Source organism: Phaethon aethereus (genome assembly GCF_964289735.1).
Source record: "Phaethon aethereus genome assembly, chromosome: 2".
NCBI classification, from domain to species: Eukaryota; Metazoa; Chordata; class Aves; order Phaethontiformes; family Phaethontidae; genus Phaethon; species Phaethon aethereus.
The window spans coordinates 25349723-25377638 of record NC_138582.1 but is presented as its reverse complement, the minus strand read 5'-3'; the positions used below and the strand labels follow the sequence as shown (position 1 = coordinate 25377638).

General features: G+C 37.0%; 1 protein-coding gene across 1 annotated transcript in view; it reads right to left on the bottom strand.

The window, feature by feature from the left end:
* Positions 1–27916, bottom strand: part of STK3 (serine/threonine kinase 3) — a gene marked incomplete at its 5' end in the record, with an annotated part of 138508 nt that overhangs the window by 57181 nt on the left and 53411 nt on the right. Inside the window, 2 exons of the mRNA XM_082014798.1 lie at positions 8609–8734; positions 11037–11174. Of these exons, the coding sequence (XP_081870924.1) occupies positions 8609–8734; positions 11037–11174 (264 nt within the window). The remainder of the gene's footprint in view (positions 1–8608; positions 8735–11036; positions 11175–27916) is intronic.

Below are 27916 nucleotides of genomic sequence, written 5' to 3'. Positions count from 1 at the left end.
AAAACACTGCCAATACCCTGCAACCTTATCGGACTAACTGCTGGGATCTCCATATTTACCAAAATAAGGTAGAAGATTAACAAAACCAGCCCTTAAAGCATGAAAACGCAATCATAGAGACTTGATTATCAGGACAGCCAGTTCAAAAAGACTTCAGCGGCAATAATAAGCAAGACTTGACAATATGCTTGTAACATAACTTCTCATGTGATGATGAGATCTTTTTTCTCAGGAAAGGTGGCCTTGCACATCATACCCAAGTACGTCATGATAGAAGCGAATGAGCCGATGTGATAAAGATGATCACATGGATTTTTCGGTTGCATTTTTAACATTCATGGGAAAAAAAGGGATGAAGACTGATAAAGAAAAAAATAAACAAGACAAGCAAATATGGTAACTTGCCTTCAAAAAAACTTTTTAACTATGGTTTGTGCATGCCAAAAGGACACTAGAGGGCACCAGAGACAGCTAACTGGGCTGCAATACATTAAAGAAAGATTTACATGCTGGCAAAATTTAGTATCCTGTAAAATAATTTCATTTACTATTAACACCTCATCATCACCTTTGAAAAACGTGGCTGTAGTCACAGCTATCTTTTTGTAAAAGCACTGTAGTAGCTACATAAACACATAATATAGTTTGGTCAAGAACAAGGATTTTGTAAAAGTTCCTAACATGTACAAAGCCCAACTGCAACCCAAGTATAGGCTTAATACTGAACACACATTTAAGCTTAGACCCATCAGCAAAACAGGTAACGACTTAACTTTCAGCACACACTCAAATCCCATCAAATTCAATAGACATGTGTCATGAAACAGCGTTTAAAGCTTGTTTTCTACCTCGTTCTAATTGATATACCTAGTAATGACTTGCTGCTCACAATTACCTCCCTGTGTTTACTCTTCCTATAATCGGTTTCTGGCTCTAAATTGCTCTGGATTTTAACAATATGCTCTTTAAAAGCTGTTTCTGCCCCTTGGGTAGCTGTATTTCACTTGACAAAGTCATCTTTACATTTTTCTAACTTCAGAACACTTAAAGGACTGCAATCAAATTTAATTAGCACGCATGTCAACTGTTCTTTGGCTTCAAGGAAAAATGCCATGAAAACAGAAAGTTTTAACACTGTCATGCAAAGTTACATATATCCACACACAGATACATAGATATATCATATACATACAAACAAGAAAGATGCATGAAAGTAAATATAAAAACCTTCAGAAAAATACAGCCTACTGTATCAGATTGAAAATACAGACTAACTCAAATGACTCACTAGTTCCTTTAAAATAACTATATAAGTATTGTAAAAATATAAAGGAATAATTATAGCAGTTATTTCTTAAGGTCTCAAAAGACAGATGCCAACTTCTCATAATTAATATATGATTAACCAAAGAAACTTTTGTATGAATGAATAAATAAGCCTACATATAGGAATAATTGATTATTGATGGTTGGCTAAGTTGTTCATAGTTGTCAACGGCTAAGTATCTAAGAAAAGATGTCCCTGCTCATTGCATAGGGGTTGGACTAGACGACCTTAAAAGGTCCCTTTCAACCCTAAGATTCTATGATTCTAAAACCAAAAATGGCGTACTGAAGTAATAATTGCTTGTTTGAATATCCTAAAATAATTAAGCATTCCTCACATAACAGACATTAAAAAGTAAAAGAAAACTTACAGGAAGAGATGCTTGTTAGCTCATTCCTTTAAAGATCCACAGAAATAAATATCTAGATGTTTCCTGCAAGCTGCCAGGCAACAAGTTATTTTACATTCCCTTAATACAGCTGCCCACCCTCAGCATCCAATTCACATCACACTTCAAAAAATGCACAAGAGAAGAGATTGGTCATGTTTGGTAATGCCTAAACTAACATTTAAACTTTGATATTGGGATTAACCTTCTGTAGAATATACCACTTGCAATTTTTGCTTAATTAAAAAAACCTGTACAATTACCTCAGCACCTATCAAAACATGTCAGTTTGTCAGAAGGCATTCTCATCACACAAGCAGCTCTCGTAACAGGCATAAAATCAATTCAAAGTGCACTATTTGTAATGATATTATATCTCTCTGGAAGGATACAGACATGAAGACTGTATTCAACTTGGCCATTTACTTACAGCTGTATAATTCGAAGGTTTGAACAGCAAAAAATATTTACAACTGACAATTTCCCATACTATAAAATGTTCACAGAAAGTGGTAAAAATGAAAAGTATGAATCAGTTTTAGGGATGTGAGTCTTCCTCACCTGGAGGAAAACAACCTGAATCAATCCTGAAAATGAAGCGCATAGTTGTGAAATCTTTACATCTGATTAATTCTCCAAATCTGCCCACTCCATTCTACTTTCAGTTACGTAAGTCACTTATAACCTGAGTGCCCATTACAACACATATATGGCTTTAAAAGAGAATTAAAGATATAAAAACTTATTCAAGTGTAACTGTTTGGGTTAAAAGGAACATCATAGTTAGAACAATTTACACCTTCCTTCTTGATGGGTCCCAAAATACATACCAGTGAGTAATGAGCACAACTGCTCACGCTTTACATAGGAAATTCTTGCAGGTTTAAGACAAATAAATTCAAGCCCCAACAGGTTAACTGAAACCATTCTTTTTCAATAGTATATGGACTCAATTCACTACCTATGAGAGACCTTTAACACTGACAGACTCTACTTAACACTAACATCAATATTTGCTCTTGCTTGTAGATGTTACTAAATATGCATTTCTCCTGGTTTGAGTCTGCATTTGCACTTTGAGGATTTCACAGTAATACCACTGGGAAAAATCCACTTCTCATTGCATGTTGCCCTATCAAAACCTGCATTATCACTTGAACTGTATGTTCATGCAGTCATGCAAGCTACACACAAGCAGTCCTGTATTTCTTCAGGGTTCTGTGGAAACTGGTACATAAGAAGGTGGAATGTGCAATGGTTATTATTTTTATACTTGAATTCTAGACTGCTAACTTCATCCACTACAGTACACCAAGCTGGCACTCATATTACCTGTTTTCCTTTCCATAAGGGAAAGAATAAACTATCAGAAGTGTGAAAAAGAATTGGTTTATTGTTTTTCTGGCAGTTCCCAAAACAAGTCCCAAATTAAATGAAAAATACAATCTTTGAGCTTATTTTGAAATTAAGCATTACTTCAAATTGAAGTGGGCGCTTTTGGGGAGTTTGTTGTTTGTTAAGGATTTTTTTACATGACAAACAAAAATGTTCCAAAGCTTTCATTTTATTCTTCTGTTTTTCGTCCTGGTTTCCTTTAATAACTTGTGGGTCCGTTGATCAATCTCTGCCTAGTATGCTTTAAAAACTAAAATCTGTGCTGTCCAGAATTTCACTTAATTCAGGCCTCAATCACACCTACATGTTGCTCAGGATCCTTCTGGCATGCAGTACATGAGTAACACAAATTCAGGAAATACTGTGCAGAAAAATTGTCTGATTAAATAAAAAATTGTAACAGTTTGTCCTGCTGTTTTCTAGCTTGGCTGGTTTTGTGCTTTCAACTGATTAGAATCTTTAGTAAGTGCAACTGCACAAGATGCTGGTGTCATCTCTCAAATGAATCTGGAATTTCTTACAATGATGTACTGCATTGAAATTCAGTTGCAAGACATAGGAAGTCTGTATTACAATGAAACAATTATTAAAACCAGTTCAGAACAAGATTAGTTCTGCATTGTGACAACACGAAAGCTATTCATAGGTCACTACCAAACATGGACTTTTGACAAACTCTATTTGTCAGCAAGGAAATCCCTCCTCCTCACCTCACCATCAGTATTTTTCATTTCACTCACCTGTACCCTCACTTTTTCTATTAAAGCTAAGTATTTCCAAAGTTTTTTCACTTGAGGCTTACCAAGCAATACAAAATTATTAAAGATATATATTTAGTGATTGCGAAAGTCATACTTATTACCAAATAGCACATTAACAGTTTTAACAAAAGTAAAAATTTCATCCTAATAACATACCTCATCACAGATTAGTTTTAAGAATCATAAAACATATGAAAACATTAGGAATTAAAACATCTCAGCAGCATAAAAGAACATAAACAAAAATCTTTTTAAAAATAGGAACAAAAATACCTTTTTACTTAAGCTTTTTATAATGGCAAACTTTTTCAAAAGCTTAGCTATTCAATATAAACCTTACAGCAAAAATACCTGGACATGCTCTTGTCCATTACAAGATACTTTTGCAGTAGTAAATACATGGTGGCTTATACTCTTCCTTCGATAAATCCAATGGAGCTAAACAAAAAAAAGGCACAAAACCTCTCCAGAATAATCTCCAGGAGTAATGAAATTCATCTATCCATGATCAGGATAAACAAAGTATTAAATTATCACACCGACAAATGCCACTCCCCACTTTACCAGCAGCAACTAGTACTTCCCTTTCATTTGCTCCACTTCAAGTAGCGTATCTTCTTCTTAACCTTTGCACATGGTCTTTCTCTCATTTGAAACTATGTCTAAGCAAAAAGAGATCTATTGCTTCCCTGTACTGAAGTTTACAAGAATGACACAAACTACTTTTATAAAATATCCATTTTCTCTGCCATTAGCAAAGCTGGCCTTTGGTGGAGAACTACAGTTAAACTCTCAATTGCCTTACCGTGGTATTACAAACACATCCTCTGAATTACTGTTGCTTCAAACACACACATAGGTCTGTAGCAAATCTAAGACAGCTTTACTTTAGCCCACAATGAATCTGACTACAGATTATTTGTATAAACTAGTCTACTACTGGACCCCTCTCACAGCAAACAAAACAGACATAAGCTTGTAAGGATTAACCTTTCTGTGTTTTCGCCAAAGAAAAACAGTTACAATAATCTGTTAAGCAGAGTTAGAATGTGTAGTCCAAGCAGTTACCACCCCTTAGCAATATGCAGTAACCTCCCATTTGAACTCTTAAGCTTGTCTTTTTATACTCTAACATATTAATGGATAGTTTGCATTAATCTATTTCGTGCTTTGTGTTCAGTCTACCTGCAGTATCACTTTAAGTCCACTCTTCACAAAGTTTACTTTGCGTTAAAATAGAGCCACGGAGGCAGCCAGCTTATCTTGCTGAGGAAGCAAACTACTTAGCTCAAAAATGCAACTGCAAGGGCTTATGTAATTATGTCCAAATGCAATATATTATGCATTCAGTATCAATGATCCATCTCTCTCAACATCTCCTGCAAACATCATCTGGTATTATCCATTAATTTTAGTTAATCAACTATAGCCTGTAAGTCAGCATCACCATAGGAAACTAAAAAGGAGTACAAGACATCAAATTACTAAGGATGATAAAACAACTTCTAAAAGAACTTCAATAATTAACTGCAAGGATACTATACAGCATAATGTGCATGTTCAGTGTATTTTATCCTTTTATTTAAATAATTATGAAGTCTTTTAGAAGTACATCAATACATAGGGCTTGCCCTAACAAACATACCCTTCTTTTCAAAATGTCCATGTTGCTAAAGTTTTCATCCAGACTTCCCTCATCCTTCTTGCCTGTTTGTTATCTTGAAGTCTCATGTAGTGATCCTTCCACTCTGGGTAAATACAACTACAAAGGTTCATTTTCCAACTTCTCCCCTTCTGTCTTTCATTATGCTGAAATCATACTCTACTTTTCATTTTTTCTACTACTTTTCTCTTCTGAGCTGACTAGTCTCATTCACAAGCCCCCTTTCTATCTATCATTTCATTCTGTACTGAAAAGTCAGCTCCACCTCAAATTGACCTTTTCCATTACTCACCTGTTAGGTTTTCAAACTTCTTTATTTTTTTTCTCAGGTCCCCTGCAACTACTGGCAGGGCTGCCTCTAGCTCTCTGCAAGACTGTCATTATCGTCCTTTAAAAATTCTCTACATCATGATCCTGGAAAAAAAAAATTCAGCAAGGTATGCTAATACCAGAGCTTCCCAGGCTGACTAATCTTTTATCTCCTCTGCCTGTGCCCCTCCATCATCCACTCTGACCGTCTGCCTTATATTTAAGAGTAATTTCTTTCAAGTGGAGGCTGACTTCTGATTCTGGGTTTGTTGATGCTCATGCTCTGGTATATGATTACAGCCCCTAAAACTCTGTTAGTGTAAGTAAAAAGTTACAGACTTAACATTTCCATAGACTACAACTGCACTTATTTTTAAGGGTAATGCAACCTTGCAGCAAAGGTGGCTAATGGTATCCCAGGCTGCAGTAGGAGGAGTGTTGCCAGCCCGTGGAGGGAAGTGATCCTTCCCCTCTACTCACCACTGGCAAGGCCACACCTGGAGTACTGGGTCCACTTTTGGACTCCCCAGTAAAAAAAAAAAAAAAGAGACATGGACATACTGGAGAGAGTCCAGCAAAAAACCATGAAGATGACTAAGGGACTGGAGCATCTCTCCTGTGAGGAGAGGCTGAGAGAGTTGGGACTGTTCAGCCTGGAGAAGAGAAGGCTCATGGGAGACCTCATCAATGTGTACAAATATCTGAAGGAAAGATGCAAAGAGGGTGGAGCCAGGCTCTTTTCAGAGGTACCCAGCAACAGGACACAATGGGCACACAGTGAAACACAGGAGGTTCCCTCTGAACATCGGAAACACTTTCTTTACTGTGAGGTGACTGAGCATCAGCACAGGCTGCCCAGGGAGGTTGTGGAGTTTCTCTCCTTGGAGATACACAAAAGCTGTCTGGACACAGTCCTAGCCAACCAGCTCTAGGTGGCCCTGCTTGAGTAGCAGGGTGAGACCAGATGGCCTCCAGAGGTTTCTTCCAACCTCAACTATTCTATGATTCTGCTCTCTCAGCCCTGCTAACCAAAGATACTTCTGTTATTTTCAGATTTGAGGCACCTATCTTTTACACTTAGTGACAAGCAAAGTCTTGCCATCTTTTTGACTCATAACCTGTTCCCTGACTGCACCACAGAAGTCCATAGCAAACCTCCCATCTACTGCAATGGTAACACAAATTCTTGCCCCAGTCCTGGATTTGAGGTTCCCTTATAGTAAACCATGAACAACCCAAGGGCAGCAAGGGGAAGCGTGTTACATTCTGACTTTTGTACCCATGCAAGAAGCATAATAAGTTGTTAAATGCTTCTTCAGTCAAGGTGGACCAAACTTGTGTTACACCCTTCCACCCAGCAGTGGGAGATGGAAGGTGTACCCCACATACTAAGCTGGCATGGATTGTTTTGTCCCTACCTGGCAATCTGATTCCCCATCTGAATCTCAGACTAATTAGATGTCATACCTAATTTTGGGTTAATGCAGAAGACATCAACAACACCCAAGTGTTTGAGGTCTACAGTTGAGCAGGTAGTAGTAAGGAGGAAAGCATGCTAGTGAAGACGTTATGTTTTTATGTTGGTAATAAATCAGTCTCTTCAGAGATCAACTATCCAATACATGAAGTCACAAACATCAGTTCTACATGTCAAGTCACACATCTCCATGCAGCAACATTTCCTAATGTAAAAAAAGTAATCCCAACCTTCCCTGACTGTTTTATTACTGACTAAGCAAATACAACCCAGAGTAAACAATCTTTATAAACACAAGCTATCAATACTCTTAGAACATACTCTTTGAAGAGAAAAACGTCCAGCAAACAAGAGGCCATACTGTCTGTTGGGATACAAAACACTCCACAGAATCTGCTTGAGAAGTATTCCTGTATATAGATTATTACCTAACACTCTGTAACACATAACAAGGATTCTACAATTTGGGATAGGGCAGACTGCATTACTGCACTGCTCTTCTCTGTTTGCTCAAGGCTGTAAGAGTTCTACTAAACATTCCATCTCTAAAGTCTCCATCTTCTCTGTGTGTTATTCCTGAATGACCTTGGCTCTCATTGTATGTGTGGCAATACACTTTGAAGCACATACTGCTGCATTGCACAAGACTGCCCTAAAATAAATCATGTAGGGAGAGTAATAAGGCCAGGAACACTGAGTTACTCCTAACATTGCCAAAAAATTCTAAATGCAACCTATTTATCACATGACCTTCTCTCCTCAAACATATGCTGGTGTCATCTGAAGAATGAGATGCTGTCACCATTTTCACTTTATAGGCACAATTTGATTCAATCCATATTGTAATCACTACTTACTGTGCTTCATAACTATTCTGTGTTAGACTTCACAAAAAAAAAAAAAAAGGCAGCACTAAGTGCCCTGAACTGAAAATTAAACCACTTGCCTAGAACCCATATGTGAAAGTGGAACCTTAATATTTTGCTGTTTTGGGGGTTTTTATGTTAGTCTAAACAGCTGAAGTTGACATGGTTTCTTTGCCCATCTCCTAGAAAAACATTTTACTAGGACATCTCATGGAATAGTGCTGAAAGCTGGTTCATACAGCATTACTCACAGCAGAATTACTTATCATAAATAAGAGTGGAATACTTGGCCCTCATAGGCTAAAAAAACAGGTAGAAACCTGGTAGAGAAAAGTATGTGAACACAACTACAGGAAGCAGGGGAAAAACAGCGACTTCTCTATAAAGCATCAATAGTTAGAGGAAAAAAAAAAGGTACATACCGAATTTTCTTCCTCCTCTTCTAGTTCTCTCTGCTGTTCCTCATGTCGCTTTGCCTTTATCTCCATAGCTTCAGTGATCAGGTCCCTTAAAATTGAAACTGGCTTGGCATTCTTAATAAATGTATGCTAGGAAAAAAATAAATCATTAAGTTACATAACATCATTACAATAGTTACACTTCAGATGTAATTACAAGTGTTATTCAACACCACAGATTTCAGTGATAATGTATTTTACATTACACAATAATTAAAATCTACACTAACACAAGCTACAATATCTTTTAGCTGCCTCATAACTAAGATTTTACTTTAACTATTTTTAATAACAGCAAGCCTCGGAAAATGTAATCATATAACAACTGTTTTATAGTTAAGGATGTAATTGTCCAAAGGAAACATGCAGTAAGTAGTAAATAGACTGGTGATTGTCTGACATAGAAAAACAAACTTTTTCAGATATTCAGTTACAGAATTTAATTAATCTTAACAAACTGACAGCATAAATTAGTGGCTGCAAGCAGAGCAACTATGGCTGCCTACTCAACAAACCTTTACTTTATGTATCATAAAACATTTCTTGATCTATGGATGCTGAAATGTGGAACAAGCAAAAAAAAAAAGTTACTGTTAGCAGGAAGCTTAATTTTTAATTCAAGGCCATTTAAAAATAATTTCTTCCTTTAAGACAACGTGTGTGATACCTTTTACATTCATTTTGCTGTCTAGTAAGTACCTGCTGTTAAAAAATTCTGATTTTTGCATGATTATATCTGAACACAGTTTAGGCAAAAATGTAATTCTAAGCCCCTCAGAAATGTATTATTAAATATCAAAAAATTGTTCCACAAAGAAAAGAATTGATGACTAGTGCCCTACACCTATTATTTATCTTCTCCCTTGATGTATTAATTCAATTACTCTCCTTTTTCCTCCACCATCTTTCCCCACAAACAGTACTTTCATTCCCATTCACACACACCCACTGCACCTCCAGCTCCATCACACATGCTCCAAATACCAGCTGGGAGAAAAAGGCAACACGTACTTGTGCTGGACACAGCATTCAGGTTTCTGGCCAGCAAGCACATAGAAAGAGGAACACTGAAGCGTCCCCCCACTCCCTTACTTGCACACATTAATGTAAGTCTCTTCTATTCAGCTGCTGGTATTCAGCTAACCATACAAACTTCAAACCTTTAAAGGTCTCAAGTACTGATTCATACATTATATGAAAATACATAACTTTCAATTTTTACACTCCTTGCAGTCTATACTTTGTGGTTCTCACAGTGTGGAAAATAAAATATTCATAACATGACTTATGAATTTGATGATCTATTTAGAAACTATTTTGCAAAATTTTTATGTGCTCCTTGTAGTGGAGTTCACTGGAATTTAAATTTTAAAAGAGGTTATTGCTAGCCAGAGACAGAATAAATCTAGCATGAGTGTCTTACAGATGAAATTTCAGAAGATCAGATTCTTATGTAGACTGATGAATAAAGAAGATTAAGAATAATATTTACCAATAGCAGTGAAAAGCATGAAAGAACACAAAATTACCCAAAAGTTTTATGAATTCGGAATCAGGAAAGCAAAAGGAGCAAAGAACCTAGCAAAATTTTTCAATTCTGTCCTGTTACCAAAGCAAGCTTATTTACAGGAAATTTTAGATTCCATTTCAATCATCATGGAAACTACTATAATTTTTCTAGAAATCTCCCCCCCACACCTTCACTACCTTTGTTCTTTGTTTTTCCTTAGTTACTTGTAGGCTTATGACAGCCCTGAAGGCAGTGGATAACACAAACATGGGGCAGATACAACTGTTAAATTTCTGCAGCTACTACAAGCTCAGGTCATTGAGCAGGCAGAGGCCTGGCACACCTTGCCCTGGCTCCATAGGTCCACAACGCCAACTGTGGCTCAGATTTAAAAAGTGCCCACTGGGTATAATTCAGCCCAAGAACAAACTTGTTATACTGTCCATCTGCATCAGACCTTTCTAGGACACAGAGCAACTCGCCTGCTTCATTTGACATGACCAGAAGGAAAGATTGAGTATACTCCATGGGTGGTCCACAATGAGGGGTAACCAGGGCTCAATTCCTTTACTTAACACTTGCCTAAATCCTGAGATCTACTGAGGGCCTCTAACCACAAAGCAAGGATCCAATTTTAAACAGCAAGAACCAGCCCTAAACTATAGAAAGAGCAATTAATTTTTAGAAGCAGCAAAGGAAAAATAAAATGGGGGTAGAGATACAGGAGCTGACAGAGAAAAGACCACAACATGGCAAATAAATACGGCATGGTAATAGTTAAAATGGGATTTGCCCTTAGAAATTTTCACAACAGTTCTGGTTTGAGACTAGAGGAAAAAAAATCCATAAAACTTGCATTTCCTCAGTAAGTTAAATACTGACCTGTAGCAGCTGTGTTGCTGTAGCTCTTTGTTCAGGATTTTTCACTAAGCATTTCTTCACAAAATCTGTGAATTCATCGGACCAGAGCTCTGGCTTCCGGAAGGTTGGAGGGGGATTTGTAGGAATCATAAAAATAGCCTATATAAAAATCAAACAACAATAGCAAGTTTAAACAAAACACATCAGCACAGCACTGAAGCCAAGTAAATAAACTGCTTTATCCACCTTTCTTATCAGGCTAAGAATCTGGAAGACAAATTTTAATTAAGTTAGGATTTCCACTCAGAGATTCAGGAAATAAATCTATCTGCTAAGAGTAGCTACTTCCCATTAAATTTTCTCTATTTAAACTGTACTTCATTAAGCAATAGAGAAAATGTGAGTGATGTGCTGTTTATCAGTCTTGATAGACAATTTTGTTATTTTGGAAATTCTTAGTAGTATAAATGACGGCACTGCTTGTTTAAACAGACATATATAAATTTGCTCTGAAAAACCAGGTTCACCACCTCCTCTCCTAACTGTATTGCTTAGGAAATTTGGTGGGACTACTATTTCCTTTTGCATTCATAATTCTTTAGATGTAGTTTTAAAACTTGCTTTTCCTAATAAGGTTTAGAAATGTATGCTAAAAGACCTAAGACAACACTAAAGATGACAAAAAACAAAATAATCAAATAGCTTCTCTACTAGTAGTGAGAATTGAAATTGAAAAGGCAGCATTTTACCTATATAACAGAAATTTCACACTGTTGAGAACCATATGCAGACAGATTTTTCAACTAGGAAAAAAAGATTCATGCTATATTAAAAAAAGTTTGTCTACTTAAGATTACATATTGCGTCATTTTCTTTATAATTTTTCCCAGGTTTTCCTCTGATTACAGATTTACACTTGTGGGTGAAAAAAAGTGGTACAATTCTGAGAGACTACTGTAAAATAATTGGAAATTTTGAAGTTATGTATGTAATATCTCAAGTGCATTCAGTATCATTGATTAAGATTTACACAACAGCAACACGCTGTTCAGAGCTAGGTTTATTGACAGAAATAATAAGCTATTATTTTTTCCTAAAAGCAGGTTCAACGCAACCACATTTTCCAAAGTGAAAGGGAACAGAAGTTCTTAATTTATTTTTCTACAAGCGTAGGCAGAATTATGTACGCAAAAAAAAGATGAAAAAATTTAAATGAGAGATTATGCACACTGTTAAAAGCACCAGAAGCTTCAGCCTCCGCTTGAAACATGGGGAGAAGGGAAAGGAAACTTCCTGAGATTTTATCCATAACTTCTTAAGAGGTCTGACTGGCCTTGAAAGTAAGGTTACCTTGTTGAAACCCTCATTCAAAAAATTCTTCTCATATGCTGAAGAAAAGCAGAACCCATGCAAAATGATGCAAAAACCATTTACTATAACTTTAAGGAAAAATTATTCCAGTACAGAGTAGTTTCCTTTAATTCAAATACTGAAACATTTACAAAACTCATTTCTTTATCTGCCTAATACAAGAAGTACAAGACGAGACCTGGGCATTTTGTTTAAAAAGACGTATGCTACAACAGCTTTGTATTTTCAGGCCAAACTAGTATATGAACTCAGATATGAAACATGGTACTCTATTACCCTGTAACTGGCCTTACCTGCTTCGCTTCTGATACAAGATTAATTGTCAGTACAAGTGAATTGCTTCTGGTATAAAGTAGTGGCCAAATTCAGCTGTTTCTGTCCTTGGAGGTAATGATCTCTTCCGAACTTTGAACTGATGACTTTTAATCTTATCTTTAGCTACCTTTAACAGCTAGCTCTGCAGTAGCTATTGAAAACACACAGTTGTAACAGAACACTCGTAACTTCTGTTTATGTGGTGTCTAAATGTATACCTCCTATTTGATAATAAACATTAACCTGCCTCTCTGCAGGTAAGCAAAGCCTAGTTTCAGAGTTCTACTCAGTTCCAGTGTTCTAGGAAAAACATTTGCCTCTGCCAATTATTTTCACCAACTACACAGCAATTAAGAACCACAGCAAAGAAGTCTTTAGAATTCACAAAGGACAATGAGAAGAAAAAGGGAACTCATGAATCATTCTTTTATGGCAGGCAACAAAAGTCACAAACGGAGATATTCAAGAGCTGGAGTTAGGGTCCTAAATCCACTTTTATGCTTTATATGTTTGCTGAAAATACCTCAGAAACACATATATTTATTTAACGCTTAAACCTGTAGGCTTTTTTAAATCTTGGTATGTGACATGAGCTGTGCTAGCTGGAAAAAAAAAATTAGATGCCTTTTTGTCATAACAGAAAACCTATAGAAACTACTTATTCCAAATGTTTAGTCCAGTTGGTTAATTATGCCATGCACTTGCTAGCACGTACCTCTCCCTGCCCCCAGCTCTCAGCACTCCCCTTAACCAGCCTGAAATGCCGGTTTTCAGTTCCATCTTCCCCCTCTATTTCCTCGGTTTGGCTTGCATATTTCTCTGCCTAAAAGTTAAAACTCCCTCTCGCTTTCAAAACACTCTATGATTTAGCTTCCAGCTACTTCTGTTTCCTTCCTAAAAGCTTGCAAAGCAATCACTGGAGAATTATAAAGCTAGTCCCAAATCTCCAGGAATAAAAACGCTTATCTGACAGGAACTTATTCCTCATTTTTGCTTCCATTTCTTGTCAAATACATCTTTTCTATCCTAAAAGAACTCTGTCCTACTTTAAAACAAAACTAAGCTCTTTCAGTCACTCTGTTCGACGGGTGCTGAGGGAAACAGGAAACCTGAGAGACTTGGTTTTTTCAGGCTGCTTTTGTCTTACCCTGTATTTCTCCACTCCCTGCGTTCTCACAAACTATTACCTGCAGTAGTTTTTTGCTTCCACTCCAGTTATGATTTTCTCTAAACGTTTCCCACAGCTATTGGTATTAGTTCAGCTCTCTCAGTAGAACTGATGGCAATGGTCATATGGCCAGCGTTAGGCAACTGCTGCTTAAAAGAAAAACCAAACCAACAGCACCAGCTGGCACTGAAAATAAGCTACCATCCACCTCGTTACATGGGCTGAACTGGAAGTAACAACTGCAAGAAACATTAGGAAGAAATTGTTCAACAGAGGGGGCAGGCTCTGACACACTACAAAGAGCTATGGCTAATTCTTCTCTCCCACCTTTTACATCACCTTCAGCATTTCCCTACATATGTGAGAGAGAGACTGGCAAGTCTTACTCAAGTAACATATCAAATATACAGACAAGGTGTTGGATCATATGACTCGGTCTTCAGTTTTAAACCATTCAATTATCCTTTAAAAAAAAAAAAAAAAAAAGACGACCCAAAACAAACAAAACCTCTAAGCTGCAAGACATCAGATCTCAGAGCTGAGGGACCATGGCAGCTTCATCAGTATTTGTCTTCTCCTGTCTGTCACAGAGATCCCATTCCAAATTTGTCCTGAACTGGCCCTTCCACCTCTGAACCTTGAGCCCAACTCTACTTAAAATCATCTTTCGTACACTGCTCCGAGGCAAGTCCTACACCTTGCAGTGAGACCAGAATCCAAGGCGAATTTCAGCATATTCATGACAAAGGATGGGGGTAAAGATGCATCATCCAGGGCAGCTTTCAGTGGCCACTTCTGAATTGGGCACTAGACACTCTAACACAGTTTCTACTATAACCATTGCCTGGAAGCACCTGCCCAATAACCAGCAGTTACAGTTAAGCTGAACACTGGACTGAGGACCAGGTCTTAAATGAGAGCAGAACTGCACAAGTCAACACATGGTTTTCTTTTTATTATTCTTAAAGGGCCTAGCATTTTAAATGAAGTCCAGGCTGAAAACATTTGTGTCATGAAGGTTCTTTCATGGGAAGTTTTACTGGTGTGAAAACGTAATCAGATGAATTAGGAAACACCAAAAGAAAAATTAGACCCTCATGACTGCATTTGGAATTTCCTAATCAGAAAATCCTTGCAGCTCACTCTTCCCATCAATCAGGGTAATACACCTGTATTTCACCCAGCCCGTGAACATATTAGAAAATCAACAGGAATTTGGTAGAGGTACTATATCTTATGGGTTGTGGCTCCTTGAATAACTTATCTCTACTGCGTAGTTCACATAAGTGACTTGTAAGGAATATCAGGAAATCAAAAGAGTAACTTTTACTGTTATTATTTGCCCAATATCATGAATGCTACCGAAGGAGACAAAGATTTTTAGATTGTGGCAATTTTATAATTTTCATGCTGTGAAGCTCCACTGCTAGAATCTACTGCTAGAAACTTTTTTAGAAAGAGGGTAAGGATACAAGACATTCATAGGCAGTTTGTGACTCTAAAGTTTTTGGCACCACAATTTAACTACTTTGTTTATCAATCTACTGGAGAAAATAAATTCCAAAATACATTTAAACTCAGTAACACATTTTAGAGTACAAAATCCCTTGTAAGGCTCGGGAGGTTAAATATTGGATACTGTAATATTTTATTAGCTTTAGAAACAAAGAATCAGCTGAAAGACACGTTTTTCTCTTCTTTGTGATAGATGTCATAGAACTTCCCTCCCTTCTTGAAAGGCCCTCAAAAAGGCTATTGAAGCACCAGTAATTATTGAATTACACAATTCAACAGCTGTCTAGAAATGAAACACCAGCATGGACAAGAAGGATGAGATGCTAGCAACTTCTACATTAGTTTTGCTTTGTTGAGCTTTTTGGGGGGGTTTGTTGTTTGGTTGGTTGTTTTTCTTAATTCAGAACTACAATATTGTTACAACAAAGTTTTTTGCAAAACCTTGTAAACAATGAAAAACAAAGCAACTGAACAACACCTCGTGTGTTTAAAGACAAGGAAGTCAGTTTATGATCTGCTTCAGGGTGGGTAAATTTAATTGTTAGAAGCACCCTAAAAATCACCAGCTTCCTCCTCTTCCAATCTGCAGACACAGTAGTTCATGAAGATCTAGCGCACTCACACTTTTTGTGCAGAATTACAAACAGGTCTGGTTCCATCAGATATTTATCAGATACCTGATCCAACAAGATTATCAATATCCCCCAAGTTTGATAAAACCCCTAACTTGAATCTGAATGTGCAACTCAAGCTGTTTCAAACGCTTAATTATCTTTGTGTGAAATATTACTTCTGTTGAAGCAGCCAATACCGATTTTTACTCTATCTTTTCAGAAATAAAAAAGCGGCTTCTCAGTCACACACCAATTCTCATTCATCCAATTGTATCTTTCTTTTTTTGAGGGGGTAAGTGCTGCTCTTTAATCTCAGTGACAAGAGCAACATGAGCTACAGAGTTCAAGAAGGAACCACTCAAATCAGAACTGTGCATCCAATGGCCAGTGCTACCTCCTTCATATTCATTGCCTGTCTCATACCTCACATACTTCTAATAGAGACATGGCTTGAGGAGACACACTAAAACAGAGCATTGCTTTGAATTTTGCACAGGAAAATCTGAACAGTTTACCCTGAATTAAAGACTAGAAAAATGCAAAAGTTGTCAAGTAAGTTTCGTCCTCTTAATTTACCACTAACACTTTTCTGAAGCTGTGGTTTTTTAGCATTTACTGAAGATACGTTCAGTGAATAAATACTCCAGACTGATCTAGTCAGCCAATGGGTAACTGCTTCTCCCATATCTTAGCTAAAACACATTTTTTCTTTAAGCTAAAATACTGAAGAAGTAGTTACCAATTTAGAGGAAAAAAATGTTCATTAAAAGTTACTCATTTTTCAGTCGACTTTAATGATGAATTATCAAAAGAAAAAAGTTTGGAAATGCCATCTGAAGGAAAAAAAGGGAGAAAACCCCAGCAATTACATTATTCTCAGAGCTAGACCATCAAAACAGAAAGGAAACACTTTTCTCCTTTCACAAAATCTGAAAAACTGATAGTACTGAATATTTAAAAACACCTACTCCTAACAATAAATTTACATTTCTAGAATTAAGCAAAGACTTAGATTCCTATCACTGTTCAACCAAAAAGGCACCTTCTTCACTAAGAGTTAGCAATGACTGTTCATCCAACCTAGTAACAAAACAAGAACACCGAACACACACCTGCCTGGCCTCACAAGCTCCCAGCGAAGTACAGCTAGAATTATCAACACAGGCCTAGATGCAGGAAGGGATAAGTGGAGATTTAGTCCAGAGAACTTGTGGACAAACAGTAACTGACACAGAATTTTAAATCCTAATGAAGGGAAATATGTGTGACATTTAACATGCAATTCTGTTGTGCTCACCTCGATAGTTCTTTAGTAGTGACCACTGATTAAATCGGGTACACAATACAAGAAAATGACACTCCAGTTATTTTAGGATAAAATGACAAACACCTCACATATTATCACTAGGGGCATTTAAAAAAAAAAAAAGACACCAGAACAGGGGAAAAAAAAAACCACCCAACAAACCAAAAACCAACGAACCCACAACTGTTACTAGTGGTTTAACAGCCATTCACTGTCACAACCTTCCCTCTGGAATGATGACCTTTGCTGTTCAAAGCAAAGTATGATGCACTTAAGATGTAAAGTAATAAAGTAATAAACACAGAGAAAAGATACATAATGGAAAGAATAATCACATGATTAACAGCAAAATGGGTTACTGAAAGATAAGCTATTTATATTGACCTGTATATTTATTACTGCTAGTAAGTTCATAACATTTTGACAGTGTTACAATAGGTCAAGAATGTAAAGATACCAATCTCAAACATTTTGCAATAGCAAGTGCAATTGTATATCTACTGAAAAGAATCAACCCTTGCCTTGTAAGCACCATCACGCAACAGAACTGTGCCTCAAGATTCACCTCTGAACTTACTCTTTCTACTAAAAATGGGAGTTGGACTTGCTGATCTGTATGGGTCCCTTCCAAATAGAGATATTCTATGATTGTATATTTCCTTTAAAAAAATTCCTTTAAATTTCAAAACAGTATTACAGATAACTTGTTCTGTGACAACAGCTTGAAGAAATCAACATTCTAAAGCCACAAGTTTATTCAGTTCGGGGGGTTTTTTACTGATTTTAAACTGGCTCATTTATACAACTCATTTTTAAATCTCATCACATATGATGACTTTAAAGTTCTGACATATCCCAAGACAAATCTGCACTGGTATATTTAAAAGGCAGAATTTAATTGCACTGGCTGTTACCCAATTAGCAAGACAAAGAGGAAGTTCCCCCTGCTAACTCATCTAAAAGGATCATGTCATCTGCATATGTCTGTTCATTATCAAACCCTTTTTTCAGATGAGTAATAAAAATACTTATTACCACCAACCTTTTCCCAGAAATATCACCTCAGCATGCTGTCCTACTGCCAGTTAATTTACCAATTTATCCAGGGTTGGTTTATTTTGTTTTGATTTTGAAAGTTTCTTGACCTCTCATAAGTCATCACTTGTACTATCCAAAGAGATCTGTTAGTAACTCAGTAAATGACTTGATGGAGTTGTATGCAAAGAATCAACTTCGTTTAACTGCAGTGGCTTTCTTTTGCTTCCTTATTGCTTCTTCCTCTCCATTCAAGTCCAGCAGACTTATCCATATTTCTCCAGGCTTTCTTCCAACATATTTAAATAACTCCCTGTGATTTGGGGAACTCTTCATGACTTGTGCCTGTAGGTTTTTCAGCTATTATCTTGTCCCAACTTTCCATCTTCTACTTCAAAATGGAATAGCTTGAGTTTTTCCATCCAATTCAGTAGGGCTATTTCGATTTCCTGAACCCAACTCTTCAGCACAAAATCTTCTTGAATTCTGCCATTCAACTGAACATTGTCCTCCTATTTCCTTTTTGTTTACGTAACACTCAATTTCCCATTTCATTTGCAAGGTTACAAACTCACTGACATCAGTGAAGTTGCAACAGAAGAGGCAGCCAGCAATCCGATCCTCAAAGTTCTCCCCTCCTTCAACTTAGACAGCAAGCCTTTAAAAGAAGGGCAACAAATGCCCTTCAAAAGTCTGTAGAAATTAAAAATAAAGCATGGAAATACCTGAAGTTTCATGAAGGTTTTTTGACTGCTCTTTGGCTTTGTTGTGTCTTTTCCTGTTGTTTCTTTGGGGCTTTTTTGGGGTGAGAGGGGAAGGTGTTTTAGATAAGTGAAGTTACACAATTTTTAAAGCAAAGGCATTCACTGAAAAGAAAAATAGTTTCAGGGTACTCAAGATTTTATGCTTAAACGACCCAAGGCAGCTAAATATTTTTAATTTTTTTGATGATATATACAGGAATTTCCAGAGAAAAATACCTAACTTGCAAATAATCCCATACAGGTATAAAACAGAATAATTACTTAACATTTTATTGAAAGGTTATGTTGAAAGTTCACATCCATAATAATTACAAATCTCCACATTTTCACAGTGTCCAGGGACAAACCCCAAAAAATCATGACGACTAAAGAAATCCAAACAGTACCAGAAATCAAGACAATGAAAGTCAGCAAACCTTACAAACACACACAAGAGTTTCAAGCATCTGAACGGAACTGCAGCATTCAGACACCATTTAGGACAGTACTTCCAACAATTTCACTCACCAAAAGGAAAACCTAAATAAGCGACAAATTAGTTAATGATTGTTGTTCTGAAAAGTACCCTCAATCTCAGCACTGGATGAGCAAAACACAGTTAATCAGGAGGAGGAAAAAGGGTGCACATGTGTATGGACATTTGGGTTTTTTTTTAAATGGGGGGGAGTTTTGTGGGTTTTTTTTTTTTTTTTTTTAAGGTAGAAAAAAAGAAATAGGTATCAAGCTGTTTAAGCTGTCTTTAGACTGAAAGAAGTATCTGATATAGTGGTTTAACCTTCTAATTCAATTTTTACCTGACACCGACTTGGAAAAGAAGGTATTTTTAAACATAGTTGTACATGAGAAAATTTCCTTTTGATAGTGACAGGCAACACCTTCTCTTTGTGAGGAAATCACCATAACAGACAAATGGGGCCACTTCAGACCACCAGTCAATTCAAGGTTCTACCATAACCCCCAAGGAACTTCACCAACATTTAAGAGCCTCCCAGACCAAATTATACATTGTGGCAGATATTTGCTCAAGAGCCAGGCAACTTGCTGCCTAAAGGATACTTCCCAGACACATAGGTGTCCAGGAATCAAAAGAAGAAGATGTCTTCATGAATGTTGGTACCTCTCTCAGACAGAAACATCCTGGCTGTCACTTAAATCCCCCCCTTTCACAGAATCCAAGAGATCTGGAGCATAAGAAAAGACTCTTGAACCTGACCAACTTTCTTTTTTCAGTATTGAACTTGTACAACTAGTTTCTTATCAGTTACAAAACAAGGAAATGGTCCTGAAAGTGCACATTACGTGACTGAATCCAGGGAATACTCTTGATTAATTTAGTCTTCTTTCACCATAGTTTCTTTTACTCCTGATTCAGTATACCCTGAAAATTCACAGACATCATGCCTACAAGGTTCCAATTCTGTTACCCAGACTAAGAAACTTACTTTCCCTGCAAGAAAATTCCAACAATATAGCTTGCTTTAATAATAAAAATATTTTCTCTTCTTCCCACAGTATTTTCTGCAGTTTCTGAGAAAATGGAGCAGTGATTGCATCCAGAAATATATTAACGTTTACTGAAACATGAGGTGGAAAAACTGCATTTGCAATTATATTTACTAATAAAAGAGTCAAGGAATGAGTAACTTATATTTGTGAGAATAAGCTGTAGTAAATTCACTGGACATTAAATGTGAAACCTCTGCCATAACCACACACAGTAGTAATGACAGAAGGCATTCAAGAAATATGCAGTAGTTCTTTATTCAGGATATGTTAAGACCTCCAGCAACAGTAGTATTGTGTTTAGTTTTAGGCATTGCACTTTGAGATGTGAATCAACTGAAGATGGTTCAAAAGAGAGCAACTACAATGCTTAGATATTTAAAAAACACAGTCTGCAAGGAAAGATTGAATGAATTAGGATTGCTTAGTCTGAGGAGGAGATGACTATAGTGAAAAACATTTTAACAGTCTCCAACAAGTTAAATGCCACTTTAAGTGGGGAGAAAATACTCTATTTTTCAAGTCTATAAAGAACAGAAGTAGTGCTAATGAGTTTAAATTTCAACAATTATTATTCAGCTTAGAGAGCAGGAAAGTTTCCAATAAACTACCTGAGAAGTTCCAGAATTTGTCATTGTATTCTACCAAAAGTTATAGACAAACAGTTTCAGAACTGTATGATCAAAATTTGGGCATGTCTTTCAAAGATCTTTTCCACCACCTCCCTGTTTGCCCTGTGTTCACGCAAATCATGGAATCTCAGATGACATAGTATTTTCCCCATGTCTATCCTGACAATACAGTGGAAGAGTGCGTTCCACAAAGATGAAATGAAACTCCATGTGCATTGTTCACAAGTTGCTCTCTCTCTCCCTGCAACAGCTCCTCTTCCTCTGATTTTATGTGGATTATGTAAGGACTTACATTTAAGAGGCCATACTTCAAGAGGTTACAAGGTAGCACAAAAGAAAGCGGGAATTTAATCTAGTCAGTCACAGCTGGAATAGAATCTTGCTAGAAAAAAAATGTGCATACTGTGAGTTTAAAAACCTACAGTGGCTGACAGCTCACTGGGATATCCAAAGGTGACTTTGGTAACTAAAGAAAAAAAAAAACAACCAACCAAACACCACCACCACCACCACCACCTTCCCCGCCCCCCCCGCCCCCCAGATTACCGTGTTTGGTCAGCCTAAGTGCAGAATGATCGTGTTTAACAAAAGAAACATTAAACACAAAGGAACAACGCTCACAACAATGTTTGCTGCTTCCTACTTCACCATTTGCAATGGCAACAGATTGAACAGGTGACAGCAAAAGCCAACCACCAGCACAAAGAAAAACGACCCATTCACTTGCAGTGTTCAAACTAAGAACTAAAAGTAAACTGACAGATTACAATATTCCAGATATTAAATGCTTGCATCCCACCGAAATAATGGAAATGCCTAATTAATTACAAAAGATTTTCTAGTCTATGAAAGTCTAAATGGGTATTAAGCTCTTACATCCTAAAGCTCTGTCTACCTTTGCTTGAAGGAAAACTTCTGTCCCTGCTCTACTGACACCCAAGATACAGAGAGAATGCAAGACTCAATGGCACTGCCTTCCTGGCCAGCAGGTACCTACAGAGAACAGTGTTACTGTCCTTGCCTAGCTAGTATTTCTAGTATTCTCCCTAATAGCTTCATTAAAATATCATTTACATTGTAGCCCCTTAATTTCATGGCTAGATTAGTATAAAAGTTATCTGCATCCTTTCCGGTAAGGAAATGTAGTTGCTAGAGCAAATCTAACTTTTTTCTACTCCAGAGGCCATGATGCAGACAGAAGCAGTGGGAGGCATCACAAAGTAAAATCAGGATATTTGAATGACCAAATGAAAAAGAAGTATAACCAAAGCATAGTTTTACTTACACAATGACACTAGTCTTACATTTCAAAAAATAACACCCTTTTTAAACTGAACTGAATCATACAACTACAAGATCAAAGTTAGGATTAAAATTCAAATATACCACTGGAACTGATACCTCAGTTCTTCATAGCACTTTGTTATCTTGGTAGATGTAACCATTGCTCTCTGAAACCGAAAGCAAAAATATGAACTACATAATGGCATCCAAAAGTAATCCTAATAAAAGACAGAGGTAAAACAATGTACCAAATTCTGGACAGGCTAGGTAAATCATCTTTCTGAAATGGTATTGTGTCTGATGAAACTGGAATTGATAATGATTGGTCATGATTTAATAACCGTCACAACATACATCCTAAGGAAAATTCATCCAGAGGGAATAGTGTTCCAAAGAAAAAAAAAACATACCGACAAAATTCAAATGCCAATTATTATTTTTCAAAAGAAGACAGTGAAAAGGTAAAGTGAACTATGATCCAAAGTTGGCAACCCATATCTTCAGTTTTATTTATCAAACTGAAAAATCTCTCCAACTTTCTCTTTTCCTGTATAAGACCAAAACTATGAGATGTTCTGTTTGTATTATAATTACACTAATTCAATGCAGGTCACTTGCTTTTTACTGAGTCCAGATGACATTTAGTAAGCTAAACATGGGCCAATTAGCTTTAAAAAAAAAGGGGGGGGGGGGGGCTGATCGCCGCTGGGTAGGTCATACAGTGGCTACAGAACACAATTGCTTGAATTACATTTTGACTAGCATCAAACACAGAAATGAAGGTAAAAACTACCTCGTGGGTTTTTTTCCTACATGTCTTTTAGATTTCTCACATTGAAATGTACTAATTTAAAAGCTATCTCTTTCCCACCCTGAGGTGATAGATACAAATAGACTCACGAGAAGTTTTTGTTTCCTCTTTCTCCACTGAATTTAAAAAAAACCCACATTTTTAATATTCTAAGAAGTACAAACAATGTAGTTTCCACTTTATTTTTAATATCCCGAGTGGATAACTAACCTTTTCAAGCCTGCTCATTTGAACTTCCCACAGTAAAAAAGAAAAGCATAGCACTGGAGATTTAGTGAACTCTAAAAATAATAATGGTCTAAGCCTCTTCTATTTCTGCAATAACATTTGTATTCTTAAATCAACCTGAACTGCAATGTAAGTAGTCATACAATAAGCTTTACTGATAATGCAGAGAAACTAGTTCCAGAGGGTTAGGAAAATCCTCAAGCTTATCTCCAAGAAGCAAATAAACAGTATGTCTTTGTTAATGTCTTAGTTGTGGTCAACAGTTGAATCTTTTCTGAAAAAAACACTAGCTATAAAATGATAATTAAAATCTATGCTACTGAATAAAACATCCATTCAGTCTTAGTGCAACTGACTGAAAATCGGTCAATGGTATTCTTTCAAACCATGTCTGGATTGGGCATCTTTTTTTTTTTTTCCCCAAAGTTTTCCACCTCTCAAACAGTAGTATCAACTGCTAAAGTAAAATGTAATATGTATTATAAAATAATATCCCAGTTCATAGTTTATTCTATAATACACTGAATTAACCAAGTTACGCATTTTTTTTATCATGTCAAAGTTTTGTACCCATCTCTACTTCCTCTCAATGTGATCTGCTCAGCTTTTAACAAACTTCACCCAAACAGGAGCATAATGGCACATTAATTGGATGCCATTATGCTAATGGCATCTAACACTAATTACATGTCCTCCAGAATTGGTCATCATCTTCAAAATATTGCACACCCTAGAGAAAATACACAGAAGTCATGGAGCTAAACTGCTTAGTTGCATGTACATGATATGACCCTTCAGGATCAAAGACATTAAAGAAAAAAGTCTTCATGTAATTAAGAAAAAAGCTCATAGCATAAGATGTAAGACATAGATATAAGGAAGAAATTGTTCACAATAAGGGTGGTGAAACACTGGCACAGGTTGCCCAGAGAGGCCGCAAATGCCCCATCCCTGGAAACATCCCAGGTCAGGTTGGATGGGGCTCTGAGCAACCTGATCTAGTTGAAGATGTCCCTGCTTTAAAGGTCCTTCCAGCCCAAACTATTCTATGATTCTATGTAACATTTTGAGGCTAGAAAGATATACAGCCACTGAAATAAAAGATTCACAACACAGTGAATTGACCTTGCATCTAAATTTCTTTGCTTAAACAAAGTTTCAAAAAAACCTGAAGGAAGACTATTAAAAAAGGAAAAAAAAAAAAAAAAAAAAAAAGAAAAAAGCAGCAAGCATCTATAAAGATTCCCAAATTATTTAACCTGGAATATTTTCTCGCAACACTGACAAAATTTTATAGGTTTTGGTTCTGATCTGTGGTCAGTGTCATACTGCCCTGTCCAAACACTTACTTATCAATCACATTTTCTAAATTTTTTTCTGGTTTAACCTATTGCATTTTTTTGCATTAAAAGACATGTATCATAGCTTCACTACAATGACTGACACCGCAGAGAAAAAAAATAATTGAAAGCAAAGCCCTGTAGGTACACACAGAAATAACATTCCTTCACAAACAGTTTAGGGAACAAAAATTTACAGCCTATATTACTGGAAAAATTACAGGTTAGCAATGGGGCTGTTATAATCACTCAAGTATGCAAACAATAATAATATAGCAATGGTTGAAGCAATAACTAGAAATGCTGATATCATATAAATGGGCCGTATCACATCCTTAATTCCTAGCAGCTTGTCCCCAGTTTATACAAAAAAAGACCTCAAGGCAGAAGAGGGGAAGGAATTTTGAATGCAAAGGTTCTTTAAGACATGGCAGCCATATATCATTACATGTAAATGGCCCTTCCTCTCTCCTTCAACAGATCTGTTAGCGTTCATACTCCTGGCTCTTCTAGCAATATGATAAACATTCACTGAGTAAACTACATAGCTCACATGAAAAGCATCTCAAACAGCATCTTCTCAAGACTCCTCTCACTTAAAGAATCTCCAAATGGCACAGTACTTTACAGCACACCTTGGAGCTACCAAGGGAAGGCTTTGCAGATCTGAGAAAGGCATACGGTGAAAGTGCTGAAGATCTCACATCTCTCTCTTGTTCTAATAGTATGTATTCATTCCACTCAAGCAGCTTCACAGAAATTCCTTTATCCAACATGATGGTCCCCAGCTTGAGATAACAATATCTAAAGAGCTCCCTATATAGCAGGGACAATAGAGGCAAGAGATATTCATAAGCTAATAGAAAAATAAAGCATACCTGACATCTGTAATATTAACTGAGGGGTGCATGCAATTTTTGGGAAAAAAAAAAAAAAACATTATCAGCTGGTTAGCTTTCCAACATAAAAAAATAACAACCTAATCCCAATAAAAGTCTGCACAGAGTGTCACAAAATTAATCAAATTGCTCTGTTCCTCTGCAGATCCAAGGTCAACAAAAAGGCAGACTCTATTAAAAGGTGCAGATGGAAGCAAATGACTATAGACTTGAAAGAATTTCTGAGGGATATCACAAAGTCACAGAATCACAGAATGATTGAGATTGGAAGGAAACCTCTGGAGGTCATCCTGTCCAACTCTCCTGCTAAAGCAGGGCCACCTGGAGGCAGGTGCCCATGACCATGTCCAGATGGCTTTTGAATACCTCAGGTATGCTCCAGCATACTACCTAGCTGAACAGGGCTCCTAGCAGTCAAATACAGCATGACTGAAGAAAAACATTACTTCATGGAAGCCAATAAATGGAAAAGTAACACAAATGACAAAAATCCTAAAGAAATGGCTTGACATGGAATAGGGAGAATTGTTACTTCCTGTGAATTTCCAAGGCAAAAAAACTTCCTTTGGAAGTCCCCCCCATCTCAAAGGATAAGTCTTGAAACATTGCCCCAGATCCAAATTTTTCTGAAAACTGTCAGAGGCTGTTTCTGAGAAATATTACACTACTGTATATACCTGGAGTAAAAAGACAACATTTAAGCATAATGAGCAAACAGCTTCACAGGGACTTGAACTTCCCTTGATTTCTTGCATTCTTCCTTTGCCAGCATTCCTCAGGAGACTGACCCTCATCTGGGAGAAAGCAATCCCTCTTAGGGGACTGCTGCTCTTTGTCATATGTCCGTTTAACATCCTCAGGCTACAGAGGAGCTCTTATGTCAAAAGTTTCTGATGTGAATGATGAGAGGTAGATGATATTGTCTTGTCTTGTTATCATTGTCTTGTTAGAACAGGATGAAGACTGTTCTGAAGTTATGGGTAGGGAACCTTAGTCTCAGAGATATCAAGTTAGTTACGTGCTAGCACAGTGTAGATGCTAATTCCAGACATAGAGTCCATTCATCCAGACCAAAGCAATATGCTAATATAAATGAGGGCCCCATAAGACTTTGCATTAAGAATGCCATGACTGTCCCTACAAACTCTACATCTCTATTAGTCCTTAAATTTTTTGTAACAGTCTTTCCTCTATCACTATATTTAGAGCTGATGTCTTGCCTCTGCAACCCTACACATTTAGCCTAACACCAGGCTGCAAAGTGCACCCAAATCTATTTCTAATCAGAAATGAGAGCAACTGAATTGGAAGACAGCAAGAGATGGAAAGCTGATGAAGACTACTGGCTCAGGCTTCAGATAGAGAAAGGCTGGGTGCTCTGCCTGAATACACGGCACTCAGCCTGACCGCACCAAGCGTGAGTGATAAAGCAAGGGTTTCTCTAGAACAGACAGCAAGACCAGAAAGCAAAAAGAGCGGTATCTTGATTATTCCTCCTGCAGTTTCTCTCCCTTACAAGGAGCTACATGGGGTAATGTTCTGAAGCAATGACTCAAAACTGTTTGAGCACATCCCAAAGGGCCTTTCCTGTCACACAGGTCCAGGTGCTGCATAACCAAGGTCCCCAGCAAGCCCAGTGTCTATAAATGAATATGCCCACAGACGAAGAGACTAGCCTTCGTAAGTTCAAGGGAACATAAAAACATAGCTACAAATGCCATGAAGATGATTAAACAAGCTATCCAACCAGGATAAAGAGCATTCACTTGAAGAAAATGAAGAAAATTTCACTCACTTTAAGTGGGCCTTTATTTTAAGCAGTGGCAAACTCCATAGACAATCCTAATTCAGCTGACATATAAAAAGGAAAGGGAGATGTGAGATTCTGCCACCCTTCCTTTACACACAGGAAGCTAAAAAGTGGGTAATGCTTCACTATGTTAAGACTGACACAAGCAATTTAGAATAGAACCAAAGAATCACAGAATCATTAAGGTTGGAAAAGACCTCTAAGATCATCAAGCCCAACCATCAACCCAACACCACCATGCCCACTAAACCGTGTCCAAAGTGCCATGGGAAAGAAATTATGAAGAATACAATGCTTATTTTTGTC